The sequence below is a fragment of the Callorhinus ursinus genome, unplaced genomic scaffold, assembly GCF_003265705.2.
Source record: "Callorhinus ursinus isolate GAN/ISIS: 27379988/994484 unplaced genomic scaffold, GSC_fseal_2.0 scaffold24, whole genome shotgun sequence".
Classification (NCBI taxonomy): Eukaryota; Metazoa; Chordata; class Mammalia; order Carnivora; family Otariidae; genus Callorhinus; species Callorhinus ursinus.
In genome coordinates, this window is record NW_027397086.1 from 29,430,776 (window position 1) to 29,445,372 (window position 14,597).

At 50.9% G+C, this 14,597-nt stretch overlaps 1 protein-coding gene across 1 annotated transcript in view; it reads left to right on the plus strand.

The window, feature by feature from the left end:
- Positions 1–14,597, plus strand: part of GABBR2 (gamma-aminobutyric acid type B receptor subunit 2) — a 342,515-nt gene that overhangs the window by 261,578 nt on the left and 66,340 nt on the right. The window contains exon 11 of the mRNA XM_025888598.2: positions 2,756–2,888. Coding sequence (XP_025744383.1) covers positions 2,756–2,888 — 133 coding nt within the window. The remainder of the gene's footprint in view (positions 1–2,755; positions 2,889–14,597) is intronic.

A 14,597-nucleotide genomic window follows, 5' to 3' on the forward strand; every position in this document is an offset into this window, starting at 1 on the left:
CCTCCTCTTGGATGATGCTTTCCAGATTGACAAACTTGTGGATAAAGTGTAGGGGCTTCACATGACCGATGCACCAGGGGCACAGAAGTTTTTGGGGCAGTTTTCTAAAGTGGTCGTTCGGTCCCTGGGATGTGATTGGATGTTCCATGTAATGTACGTGTGTGCGTACCCATGCACAAACTCTCACGCATACACACACACACACACACACACACACACACATACACACACACAGAGGCAGGGCTGCTGGTTGCACAGGAGGACTGGGTTAAATAAACTCCAAGGGTCTGAGTCTGTAGGCTTCCTCCACGTTGTACGGTGCAGGAGGGAAAACACAGAAGCGGGAGCTCCCCCAAAGTCCTGGCTCCACCCCCCAGCGTCTTGGGGAAGCTCTGCCCAAGGGAGTCACTGAGTTCAGGAAGGGGCTCCACCCCCCGGGACAGTACTTCACAGCCCGAGAAGCTCCTCCCTCCCATCATTCTCACTGGGACCCTCAGGTAACTCCCCCCAGATCACAGATGAGAGTCTCGAAGCCCAGTGACAGAGGGAGGGCAACCGTCCAAGGCCACACTGCTGTGTGTGGCAGAATGGGTCCCCTGGGTATCCCACTTTGATTTCTCTTCCACCACACAGGCTCCTCGCTCTCTGGAGGAGAGCAGCTCCCCGTCTGAGTTATTTCGGTCAGCCGTGAGTAGAACAGGCCGCCGCCCAAGCGGTGGTGTTTACCGAGCACAACCAGCTTCTGTGGTTCCCACGGCAAACCCCTGGACCCAGCTCCCTGGGTTGTTGGGGAGCCACTGAGCAGGGGCTCAGAGCAGGGCCGCCAGGGGCACAGCCTCGGTGACATCAAGCCCAGAAGCCACACTGTGTGACCTTCCTGGCAGCCAGGAGCAAGCCTGATTCTACAGAGAACAGGGTTGTTTTCTTTTTTTTCTCTTCCCGCTTACAAAGACAGAACTTGGAGGCTCTGTATTTCTTTGTTGTTGTTTTTGGTTTTGATTAGGTCAAACCTATTTCCTGAAGAACAAAAGTTTTATTCACCTGTTGTTTTATTTTCTATACATCAGTAACACATATGCCACCACAAAAAAATTGAAGGAAGTTTCACCTACTCTGTACAAACCTTAACTGATGGCCATGCCCATTAGCATTTGGACGAGGCCTGGGCACAGAATCAGCTCTCAGTTAATATTAGACTCCTTTTCTACAAGCTTCCAAAATACCTATCTTAACAGCAAGTTGCCCCTATCGTAAGACTAAACTCCTTTAATTCTTTAACTACCCCGTTTTGGCCCTCCCGTGGAAAATTACTGTTACTCTTCCCAGTAGGCTGGCATCTATGTAAATTTTTTGACTGGCTTTGCAGATTAAAAAATCTGAAAGAAATAAGAATAAACGTCACAGTTGTTCCAAGTTCCCCTCACTTTTATGTCCCTAAATGCTATCTATTTGTTAAGGTCCTTTTCCTCCAGGTAACCAGCCCAACTCCTGGCTTCTCCCCTCCCCAGCTTCCCGTGGTAATAAAGATGAAGGGGCCTTAGCGGTCCGTGGTTTGCAGAAGGACCTCCAGGAATCCAGCATCATCTGAGCCGCACACTTGCCCTGGGCAATGTGATCTGGGCTCCTGTCTTACTCAGGAGGAGACTCGGCCAGGCCAAGTGGCCTGCCAAGGGTGTGCCTCTGTAGGGTGGCTCCACCCCGTGTTCCCAGCTCAAAAGCCACATGCAATCCATAATTTACACCAGGCTTTTTATCTCTCTTCCACTTGGACACATTGCATTTTTTCAGTGTGAAATGATTCATAGAATGGCAGAGTGTAAGAGAAAATGTTCGAGGAACAAGTGACCATATTTACAATCTGCAAAAGAGCACCTGGACCAGGGGGCACCTCAAAACCCAAGACAGACCGAGTGGATTGTGCTGGGGTAGCCAGGCACTTCTGAGGGTGAATTCCAGCTAGCGGTTGGTCTCAGCCAGGCCTGGCTTGCTGGGCAGCTGGGAGCCAAAGCAGAATTCCTGCAGGAGGTGAGAGACAAGCGTGTAGTGTGTAGGAGTGTAAAGAATGCCCCCAGAAGCAGCCTGGTGAAGACAGGGGTAGGGTGGGGATGGGGGCGGCATTGTCCATTTTTATCACCTAATGCCTAGGGGAGGTGTTCCTGTGCATGGGTGTGACCCCTTTGTGCACAAGACCGGGTGAGCTTCAGACAGCCAAAGTGAATGCTCACATGCCACCTGGTGACCACACTTCCTGAGCAGCACTGAGTGCTCACCTGTATACCTCCTGGGCCGGGCCCACTTGGTAAGGTGGAAGGTGGTGTGGCCTTCTCCCCTTCACCTCCCTCCTCTCTTAAGGCTGCTGAGCTTAAGTGTAGAATTCTCTAGATTTAGCCTATCTTCCCAGCCCTAGAGGACAAAAAGACCTGTTGCCTTAGTAATGTGTTTGTGTAAACTGAAAATGAATGGTTGAAGAAGCTGGTGTTACAAGCTGCCCCTAGAGAAATGATAGGTGAACTTGATGGAGGAAAAATCCACCAGTAGCATTATATAGCTTCTGGGGTCCTTTAGTGAGGGGGAAGCGGCCCCTAGCAGGTGCACAGCCTGGGATGGGGGTCGTGGGGAGTGGAGGAAACCTGGGCTTGCATTTCTCTCTCCTCCAGCCTTGGCAACACCATACACCTAGCAGGCATTCAGGGAATGTTTGCTGGAGGAATAACAACATTAACAGTTCTGTTAACTGTCATCTTTCTCTTGGCAGGCTGATAAAGATGTCCAGTCCGTATATGAACAACCTCATTATCCTCGGAGGGATGCTCTCCTATGCATCGATATTTCTCTTTGGCCTTGATGGATCCTTTGTGTCTGAAAAGACCTTTGAAACACTTTGCACCGTAAGTCATTCTGCATCTTCTCGGGGTATAGGATATAAGGTTTTCTTGGTTTTCCATCCTCAAAAATGCAGACACAAACCCAGAAATGAATGAAAATATGTGAACGGGCTAAAGACAACTCATTCATGAGCCGTTCATGCAGTTCCAACAAGGCAGTATGTTGTTGCTTTCAGACCGGAATGGACTTCAGTATTGCCTGCAAAATTAAGATCATGGATTTAACAGGCCTCCGCTAGAAAACAGTCCCCCAGGGAATGACCAGGTAGCCTTTAAAAGCGAGGGAGGAAAACTACCAACCAGAAAAGGATCCACACCTGGGGTCAGGGTCAGGGCCATGTAAGAAGGAATAAATCTGCCCGTGTATCTCAAGAACTATTACAGAATAGGATAAGAGGTGTCTATGCATGTGATCTTGAGTCATAAAGAAAAAACCAGAGCCACTATTTTCTATTTAAGCAGTGTTTCTCAACCCATTTTTTCCTTATTGCTCCCCTAAGAAGTCTTTTTAGACTTTTTTTGATAATTATCTCATGAAAATTTAATACTGAAGATATACTGTGTGTTTATATATTGTATGTATATCTATAGTTTATACATGAAAGAGTAATATTTTCCCATTTAAAAACCAATGTGTGCCCCCTTGGGAACTATATACCCCCATTGAGAATGCATACACTTAAGGAAGAACAAGACAGTGTAATTTATTAACTATATTTTAGAAATCCTATTTTGAACATTAATTACTGTGTTTTAAACATTCGCTGCCTCCTTGGTGGTGGTGGTGGTGGTGGTGGTTTTTTCAACAAGAGTTTATGCATTAGCAATTAACAATGGTGTAGAACTCACTCTCAGTTGAAAGTATCATTGGCTCGCTATTTAAAATGAGAATGAGCAGTTGGGATTTATTTCTGGACTTTGACTACTGTGATCTCTCAAAACTGGGTTAGACATTTGGGTCTCCGTATTGTCCCAAATGCAATCATTCATCAAATTCCCAGCCTGGAGGACCAGAGCTAGAAGGGATGGCCAGAGAATCCATGTTGGCCAGATTAATCAAAAGTAACTCTTTTGTTGTTACTGTTTTCTTGTAAGGCGTTAAGAGCAATGTAGGCCCTTTTTTGCGCAGCAGTCTGTTTTAGATTATACTTGCTGATCTAAGGTCTCAGTGTCGCCCACTACTGGACACTTACGGGTGGTACCCTGGCAGCGAGGAAGAAACAGAGTGGAGGACCCCTTCCTTCCACGTGCGCCAGGTCAGCACCCACACCTAGGACTGGTGGAGCTGCATCCGGTCCCTGTGCCCTGAGACAGCATACGGAAAGAAGGGGAGCCCCCTGGATCTCATGCCATATGTGACAATGCCCCCCTGAGTCCTGCAGATGTTTAAATCGGACTGACTCTCACATGGCATCAAGAAATTGTTCATGTTACCAGTAACTTCAATGTGAATTGCCTAGCAAGTGAGATGCCCACAGATCTCTTACTCTGTCCGAAAGTTTGAGAAGTGTGTGGTGGAGCCCCTGATACCCTAGAGGTCAGGGAGCGTCCGAAGAAGCACGCTGCGTTGCTCCAAAGTCCCTGTGGGTGTGGTTTAGTGGTGTGTTCCCTCGCAAGTGTGACCCTTTGGCAAGAGGATGACCGTGGCTTGTGGGGGTCTTGCTCATTTTAGGGATGCTGTGAAGACCCTTAGGTCTCTCACGTTCAAGTCCCCTGCATTTCTGCTCAGCATGACTTTTGACTTTTGGGCCCTTGCAGTTTCATGGATGCCACGTGTGTCTGAGGTCAGCTTTCCTGTGGGCAGGGGTGAGGCCACAGGAAGGGACTCCTGAAGCACCCGGAAGAAGCTAAGCAAGGAGAGTGGGGATTTCCTTCTTCCCTCTGCGCCTGGGGGCATCCCCCCCCCAAGGCTGAGGAGACCATGATTATACCAATAATGAAAACGGTATCAGGAGCCAGTGTGGTGAATTGTACTTTCCACAGCTCTGAAGACTCCGTGGCAGCCCTGAGAGCTGAGGGCCCCCCCCTCAGTCTCCCAGCCAAGAATCAGGGAGCAGAGCCCTACCCTAGCCGCTCCTGGGGCCCCTGTCTGTCTGGCTTCAGTCCCCCACTGGGAATGCATCCATTGGCCTGAGTTTCAGTCAGAGAGGGTCTCTTCCTCCCAGGAAGAACCTCCTGACATCTTACCCTGCTCAGGGGCCAAAGTGCTTTCTTGACTGGGACCTGAATCCTGCAAACACTGAATGACATAAGCTAGGGAGCAAAAAAAGGGGACATCCCCCACACCTGGGTTTTTTTCTTCTAATGAAGCCTGACATTCTGTTCTGGGAGTCGCGCTCATTTGTGTGAGGGGAAGGTTGTCCTGGGAAGCCTGGTAAGGCGGTATGAATAAATCATAAAGCGCTTTACAAATCAGCATTAGCTCCGAACACGAGGGCTCGGAATATGTTAGGCCCCGGTTCTCACCATCCCTGAGGATTCATTTATTTGCAGTCAGGGCTGTTTCAGAGGCTCTGCAAAGGGGAACCCACATTCATGACTGTGGGGAAGAAGCGTAGATTAACTACTCTGGACTGAATTGGGTCAGCACAAATGTGCACATGGGTTAGGACTGGGGTCATCTAGTTAATAATTCCCCATATCGCTCAGGAAGGAGAACTGAAAGCTCCTGAATTTAGAGCCTAAATACCAGTCCCCAGTGAGTGCAATTTGGGTTGTGCTCCACCTGCTATTCCCGAGGGGTTGGCTCCTTTATTTTACTTGATGCCTTGGATTCTGTTCTCTCTGGGCCAAACGGGCCGCCCCCTGGTAAACACCCACCCGGCTGGGAGAAGGAGGTAGAAGCAGGGCCAACTAGTTCAGTGAGCACAGATCTTGAACAGCCTGGGTGGGACTCCCACACCTGCACGTATTGGCCCCTCATGGTGGCCAGTGACTTAGCTTCTCTGAGCCTCAGTTTCACCATCTGTAAAATGAGCATAACAAATCCCTGTGCACGACGGTGGTGTGGGCTCACTGGGGTGATTGCAGTCAGGCGCCTAGAGCATGGGAGGCAGCAGGTAGGTGGCTCTCTCCCCGTCACAGTTACAATCCTGGTGTCCTGCTCTGTGTCCTAGAGGCAATTTTTATAGGACCAAGGACAAGGCAGAACATGAAGCCAGCTTCAGGTGTGGAGCAATAGAAGGCACAGTTCAGTCTGTCCTGCTACTATGTGAATGCCGTTCTTTTTTCTTTCCGTTTTCAATATGGAAACAAAACACAGTGATAAACCATGAACACCACCTCAGGAAGAAACCTATGGCAATCATGAGATTATACCTCTCTAGGGGCTGTGCCTCTGCTCAGGAGGGCCATTATAACTCACATGCATGAGTGCATGCACGCGCACACACACGCGCGCGTGCACCTACTGCTAGGGAAGCAGTTACACTTAGTGCCCATCCCCCCAACCCCTCCCCCCCATTCCCTCTGACCCTTTCAGAAATCTTCCCAGCCTGGCTTCAGCAAGACTTGTGAACAGCTCCAACTACACTCCCTGGACACTGTGTGGGTAGTGGAATCACCATAGCAATGTAGCCCCTGTGGGCAGGGAGCTGCCTGTGAGGACAGTGCTGGGCATGAGCCAGAGCCCCCATGCCAGCGGCTGTGGGAATGCCGGCTCAAAACTTACTCGCTGCCCTGGCTCAGGAATCCCTGCCCCTGGCAGCCCAAAGAGGGAGCAAGCTGGGTGGGGGAGAGAAAAGGCCCTTGTCGTCCTTGTGGGAGCCTAGGCAGAACCCCCGGCATGAGTGCGGAAGGGTGAGGAGCAGCACTCTCAACAGCTTCGGGGGCTCTCGGAGCATCGCTGGGGGTGGAGGCAGTCAGCAAGTGCCATGTTAACTCCCCAGGCTTGTGCCCTCCTGAAACTTAGTACTCTCTGCTGTGATTCGCCAGGCCCAGGCTGCTGCCCCATGCAGATGTCCCTTCTAATCCCCACAAGCCCCTGACAAGGCAAAGTTCACTGTCCCTACTTGACAGGAGAGAAAACGGAAACGCTGTCACACATGGCTAGCTGGCAGGACGGAAGTTTGGGACTAGGTCTGCTGGACTACAGAGGTGTCTGAGACACTTCATTCCTTTTTTTTTCTCCTTAAGAAGTATATATATATTTGCTGCTAGCTGGTTCATACCAGAGAAACAGGCCCACCAAATTCTTAGGGATGCAGTCAACATTTATCCCAACCCCAAAATTTGTCCATTCAGATTTTTAAAACTTGAACTATCATTCACATACCATAAAATTCACTCTTTTAAGGTATATAATTCAGGGGTTTTCATATATTTCTTCATTCATTTTTGATCCATGCCCAAGCATCTCACAGTACCTGTATAAGAGAATTACGGTCAGACTACTTTGTGTTCAAATCCCAACTACACTTTTTCCCAGCTGTGTGACTTTAGCATTACTCCTCTGCAAAATGGGCATAATAATAGGCTTGGGAAGATTCAGTAGCATAGCGTACACAAAGCATTTACTGCCTGCCTCACAATAGGATTCAGTAAATGTTAGCCATTATCATTATGAATGACAGGATTATATCTGTATACTGGCATTCCCTATGGACGCTGCTCAGAGAGATGCTGATAAAGCACAGTGAACTTGGGATGAAGAAGAGCCTGGAAAAGTGGTGTTGGTGCTGGTTGATTGGATGGAGGTACATCCGTGGGGACTTCTGGCCTTACATGGCCTTGTTCTGCTAGAAATGGGGTAGGGACAGACTCAGGCCCTAAGTCAAAGCCAAGCTGCTGTATCTCTGTCGCCCTCAGTGCCGAAAGGGGCCTCAGGCAGGCAGGCAAGCTAAGAACGAGGCAGGTGGGACTCAGGGCGCTCCCACACCAGCCCACAGGCATCGGCCACTCTCGGGGCAGCTCAGAGGAGCGTGGCTTAGCTGTAGAGCTCCCAGCTGCCTCTACTTGCTGAGAATCCCGATTCCTTTTTTTTTTTTTAACTTTTTATTATTTTTTATTTTTTTTTAAGATTTTATTTATTTATTTGAGAGAGAGAGAATGAGAGATAGAGAGCACGAGAGGGAAGAGGGTCAGAGGGAGAAGCAGACTCCCCGCTGAACAGGGAGCCCGATGCAGGACTCGATCCCGGGACCCCAGGATCATGACCTGAGCCGAAGGCAGTCGCTTAACCAACTGAGCCACCCAGGCGCCCTTTTTAACTTTTTATTAAAGCATACACCCCCCACACACACACACATATCATAAGTGTCTAACTTAGTGAATTTTCACAAACTGAACTCAGCTGTGAATCCAGCATGCTGACCAGGAAACAGACCACTGCTCGCCTCCTGGGAGTGCTACCTGTCCTCCTCTAGTCGCACTCCACAACCCCCTCAAGGGTAACCACCACCCTGTCCAAAGCAGCTTTGGATAAGATCGACCAGCAGTACCTCAATGAGTTTGTGGGTGGTCAGGAACCTGGAGAGGAAGACACACAGAATGATTTGAAAGTTCATGAAGAAAACACCACCACTGAAGAGTTAGAGGCATTGGGAGAGTCTTTAGGAAAAGGCGATGATAATAAGGACATGGACATCATTACCAAGTTCCTTAAGTTTCTTCTTGGTGTTTGGACTAAAGAATTGAATGCCAAAGAAGATTATGTGAAGCGCAGTGTGCAGGGCAAACTGAACAGTGCTACTCAAAAACAAACTGAGTCCTATCTCAAATCCCTTTGCAGAAAGCTACGGAAAAGGAATCTTCCTGCTGATGTTAAAGAATCCATAACAGATATTATTAAATTCTTGTTGCAGAGAGAATATGTAAATGTACGTTACCCTGCTGGGCAGCACTATCATGGTGATGAGCTTATCTAGGTTGTGTGTGCACAATACGTTCATTTGGTGTGGGAGTATTTTACACAGGAGCTTTAAGAATAAATGCGAAATGAATTAGTAGTAAAAAAAACAAACAAAACCTTTTATCTAATTCATTGTCAGCTTTATTATTAGGCATTGATAATAAGCTTTTCTGATCACACACACAAAAAAATGCCCCTCCATGAGCACGCGAATCACCTGGGGGGCACGGTGAATGCAGATTCTGACTCAGGAGTTCTGGGGTGCTCCTGAGACGCCGCATCTCTAACAAGCTCCCAGACCACACCCAGAGTACAAAGGTCAAGTTTAGAACCCTGCTTTATTTCCATGTTTGTCTCTTGGAGACTGATCATGGAAGAGAAAGGGAAGCATCAGAAACCTTGTCCCTGGGCCTCCCCGTGGAAATTTCTGGAAGCAGAGCAGCCCCATCACAGGAGGCAAGGTTGGATTCTGGGTCCTGAAGCGTGCTCTCAGCCATCCACGCGGCTCACAAGAGGTGTATGAATGATCTCAGGACGGGCAGCAACTGGGAAAAGTGGGGTGGTGGGGGTGCAGGCACTGGATTAAGGGGCAGGAGGCCCTCTTCTAGTCCTCGTGGGATGCTGGGATCTTCTGACTCTGACTCAAAAGGCACCACCCACCTGGCCTCCCAGGAAGTTCAAGTCTAGGAAGAATTAGTGATGCTTTGAGTTAAAAGGCCATAAACGTCTGTGATGTTTCTTGCTTGCGTATTTCCTTCTGAGGCAGTTGAGAGATAACCTGATGTAATAATGTGGTTGGGGGGTGGGGGCTGTCTCAGCCTCCAATCCTGTGCTTTTGCATCTGGCCATGGCAGAGTGCTTTGTGGTTTCGGAAGGTGGCTGAGAGCCTGGGCCAGGGGATGCCCGGAGTGTCCCACGGTGGCCTTGCCTGGCAGGATCAGACTAGGGGAGGGAGGCAGCCAAAGGGACTGGAGCTGGACTGCCAGGGCCTGTTGGGGCCAACTGGAGTCTTGGAGAGGCTGCAGCACCCCTTTTACAGTGGTGGCCTCTCCACCCCATCTCTACCCCGGGCCGTCCAGGGCCTTTGGTGGTGAAGGGCTCCCTCTGGCTTTGAGAAGGGCACCAGAGGCTCCCAGACCCTCCAGCAGATGATGTGCTCCCAGCCCACACACCCTCATGTGGGTCTCTCCATGCCCTGGGTCTGGTCCTATACATCATTCATCCCTGTGATAACATCTCCCAGGCACTGACTGTGTGCTAGGGCCTGTGGGCACAGGGCTGGGCTGCGTAGACCGCTGCCCTCAGGGAGCTGGCTGCGTAGACAGGAAGATGTAGGCAAACAAGTAACTATCATTCGGGATGTTGTATGCCCTAATTGGGGGGGCCTCGGGGAGGGAGTGAGGGCCAAAAGTGAAGGAATAGATCAGGGAAGACTTTAAATAGGGGACCCTTCAGAATGAGCAGCAGTTACTTCTAGAAGTCCTGAAACATGCCTCTTACTTGCCACGAGTTTCATAGTGGCTGTAGTCACTATGGTGCATCCACTCTCCCCTTCCCCTCTTGGCCCAGCCCCTACTCATCTGCATCCTCAGTCCCCCAAGCTGCATGGAGGCACCCCCCCACCCATGCCCACACCCCATGCCCCCAGGCTGCCACCACCCATCTCGAAAACATCACGCATCCAGAAAATTCGCCAGCTTCTCGTGGCCCAGACCCCTGCTGGGGTTGCGGAGGGAAGGGGAAAAAGGCCTCTTCCCTCACTCTGTGTTCTGACACCTGAGCAAGGGCCACCAAATGCACCGTGTGGGCATCAGGGGCAGTGGGAGTGGGATCTCATCTGGTGGTCTGCTCAGTTCTTCAGCTGGGAGGGCCTTAAGGAGGGGGTTCTTTCAAAAGGGCCCTGGGGGGGGGGGTTGCCTCTCAGAAATTCCTCCTCCCGAAAGGGAGGCCTTTCTCTGATTTGCCTAAGGTTCCTAAGATGCCCCCATTGGGCCCAGAGTACCCCTTTTTGCACCTAGCATCTCCCGTGGCCCCCTGAATCGTACCTCCCCTCCCCCAGAAAGGTTTTGCTGTGCTCCAAACCATAGAGGGCCTTTTCTGTTCAGATCTTGCTTCAAGGACCCTGGGCAAGACAGGATCTTCTGGAGCAGTTTATAGAGCATGGTCTTCAAAGGCTTATTGCCTCAGGACACATATCAAATCTCACCCCTTGCCCCAGGAAGATGTACATAATAGAGGCTTGGGTCTTGCTTTTGGACTTTCTGGGTCTTCTTTACCTACCTTCTCACTACTGATTGCCTGGAGTGAACGGTCAGAATGAAACAAAAGGTTTTAGAACCTCACTGGACAATGGGAAAGCGTCTTGCTCCCCAGCATCCAACCAGCCCCCAGAGCTTCCCTACCATCTGCCTTCCCGGCCTCGGGCCCGTATGCCTCTGTCGTGGCAGGAGGCCCAGAGCATGGGGGTCCCAGTCATCTGTCAGACCTGCAAGGGAGGCTGTGTGTCCATTTGCCCACTGGTCCCCCAAAGAGCAATGAAAGCCCTTCCCTCTGCCAGGCAGGCCTTCCTGAAATCAGTTGAACAAGCAGCTGAGCAGAACTGTTCTGGGCATAGATCTTTCTTTCCATTTGGAGATGTGTCTAATTGTTTTTTCCATTTTCATAGCTGAGACTGATATGGGTATCACCTGCCTCAAGTTCTCCCTGCCTCAGGGATGTAAGTGTTCAAGGCAGTGTGCGGAGGGGGGCAGCCACTGAGGGGAGGAAAGAAAGACCTTACTGGTAGAAGAGTAAATATGTTTAAGACTTTGGGAGAAAAAATGAAGTAGCTGTTTATCTTATGTTGATGAATCAGTAGAGACTTTAGTGGAAACAGAACCCTAGAGCCCCTCAGAACCTTCTGGTTTGTTTGGCCTCATAGAGACACACAGAAGGGAGATACCCGGGGCATCATCAAGGAAGTGCCGGAAATGCCTCGGTGCAGGAGATGCCCCTACAGCATTCCTACAGGGGGGTCCTCTAAGCTCTGCTTGAATATGTGGAGTGATGGGGATCTCACTACCCAACAACATACTTTGGGTAGATGGGACCACGGATGGCATGAACTCAGCCTTTTTTTGCCATCCAATGCTCCAGTTCCCTCTATAGTCTTCTTTTCGTGTGCTTGGCTCAGGCACGTTTCTGATGACAAAGAGCGCATTACCTCCTAAGCTGGCTCATCCAGCCTGATCACGCCCTCCCCACCCAGTGCCGGCCCCAGAGACTGAAAGGCGAGCACTGTAGGCCCTGCCTCCCAGTAGCGCCATCTGGTGGGAGAGGTGGACAAGTGATCAGATAGACATCTCAGGGTGGCCAGCGCAGCAGGGATGTGCACGAGGGCACAGGTCTCAAGGAGGAGGGGGCCGTGACCTCCCTGCAAGGTCTGGGAGGGCTTCTCAGAGGAGGTGGCTCATGAGTTTGGATTTCAGAGGACAACTAAGAATAAGAATTTGTGAAGACCAGAGAGAGGAATAGCCTTCCGGATAGAGGGGATTGCTGGTGCCTGGCCCAACAGCATGAGCCAGAGCAGTCGGGGTGGGGAGCATTCAAGCAGCGTGGGATCGGTTGGGTGTGAAGTGCCCCGTGGGCGGTGGCCGGAAAGGGGCTACACCCTGCTAAGAATCCAGAGTCTAACCTGATGGTTCAGTGGGGGCAACGAAGGGTTTAAACACAGGAGACTTGCTTAGATTTACATTGGAGAACAGCCCCAGGACGGCAAGGGGGCAGGTCAGATGGATGAGCAGGAGGTGGGGGTAGAGGTGGGAAGAGCAGCCAGGGCTCCCCAGGTGGACCAGCGAGTGGTGGTAAGGAACACATGAACAAGAATCAGACATTGATTAAGAACCTCAGCCCCTCACACACCTTCGTTCCTCTAATCCTTACAACCATTCTATGAAGAAAGAGGCATCACTGTTCCCATTTCACAGATGAGGAAATCAAGGCACAAAGACATTACACGACCTGCCCAGGTTCGCATGGATAGCAAGTGACAAAGCCAGGACTTGAACCCCTGTCAGCCTGACTCCGGAGCCCGTGCTCGTCATGACTGACCCAGATGGCAGCATGAGTACACAGAGGAGGGGGTGTACCAGCAAGAGACATGCAGTCAGATGGCCATCAGGCATTGCCTGGCAGAACACAAAGTTTGCCACCGTGGGTCATACAGAGAGGCTCTAGTGGAGGGACTAGCTCCTGGGGTGCAGGAGGGTTAAGGAAGCAAACATGGGGGTCGAAGCACCTGGGGACTAGCAACCACAGGAAGCCCTTTTACTCCTATGCTGGAAGGGATCGAGAGAGGAGTGTTTTCCAGAACCCAGAGAGGGCCTGAGCCATGTGAACAGACCCAGCTTCGGCCAGAGATACAGCTCCAAAGCAGCGGCAGCGGGGAGCACACACTCCATCTTCTCTCTCCTGGTACCCTCCACTCTCCTGATGGAACCTTCCAAGTCTGGCCGAAAGCCAGAGGGTGAGGGAACCCAGGAGGTGTGGGCACAGGGCCTCGCCTCTCAGACACAAGGAAGGGCAAAGCATGGTCTGGGCAGAAAGTGAGGCAGAAGCCAGGCTTAGGTGTTGAAGAGGAGAGTGGTGGTGGGGAGGATTCCCCAAGGGAGAGGACCTCCAGGTCCTTAACTGGGGTGACAGTGGATGGTGTGGGTAATGGCACCACTCCCTGAGTTGGGAGGAAATGGAGCTGCTCAAAGGAAGAGCCAATGGGCTCAACTTTGGCTGTGGAGTATGAAGTTTTATGACACAGCTAGGTGTCACCTAGGTCTCTGGTGACAGTGGCATATGCAGGTCTGGAGCTCAGGAGAGAGAGAGAAGCTGGGACAGATATAAGGGACTTGTCAGCACAGAGAAGGTGGTTGACGCCTGAGAGTGGGGGTAATAACCCGGGGAAAGCCCTTAGAGGCAAAGAGAGTCCATTTCCATCTTAAAGAGATGGTGGAGGAGTGGGAGGAGAAATAACATCCCTTTTGCAGTGGTCTGCAGGACCCTGGGCCGAGCCAGCCCGTGGTGGGCAGCTCTGCCGGTGGGGGTCCCATTGTCCTGCTTTCAGAGTCTTTCCTCCAGTGTTGTTTCATCCTTGTCTGTGGGGCTGTCTTTAAATGGCATGTGAACATTACAGTGGGCAAGGTGACCCTCTGGGATCGTCTTGCGGAAGAATACAGCTTTTATTTATTTTTGGTTTTTATATAGAAAAATATGAAAGAAATTCAGCTTTACTAAAGTGTAATACTTGGAATGGCCCTGGAGCCCTGGGGCAGTGTCCAGTCGTCGGATGCAGGAACTCTCCAGAGAACTGCGTGGTTGGTCGATCCATGATGCCAAACGACAATGGGGCGCTGTGCCAAGGGACTCCAAGACAACCCCCAGTTCAGCGATTCACTAGGAGGACTCAGCACATCGTCATACAGCAGTGATTTATTACAAAGAAAGAATATAGAGCAGAATCCGCAGGGAGTAAAGGCACATGGGGCAAAGTCTGCAGGAAACCAGGCGGGGGCTTCCACGTGCCTCTCCCAGCGATCACACGGGACACCCTGAATGTCCCAGCAGTGCCTGGTGACAACACGTGTGAGACGCCATCCGAGGGAGGCTCACTGGAGACTTCGAGCCCGGGATTTTTGTTGGGGGCAGGTCACCTGGGTCCCCTCTGCTCAGCACGTACCAAAATTCCAGGGTCCCGGAAGGAAAGCAGGCATGCAGCATAAACCGTGGTGTTGGCCCAGACGGCTCAGGCCAAGAGTCACTCTTATCATTGAGGGGATGGCGGGAACTGTCCCCAAATCCAAGTTCCCAGATGCCAGCCAAGGGTCAATCTGGCC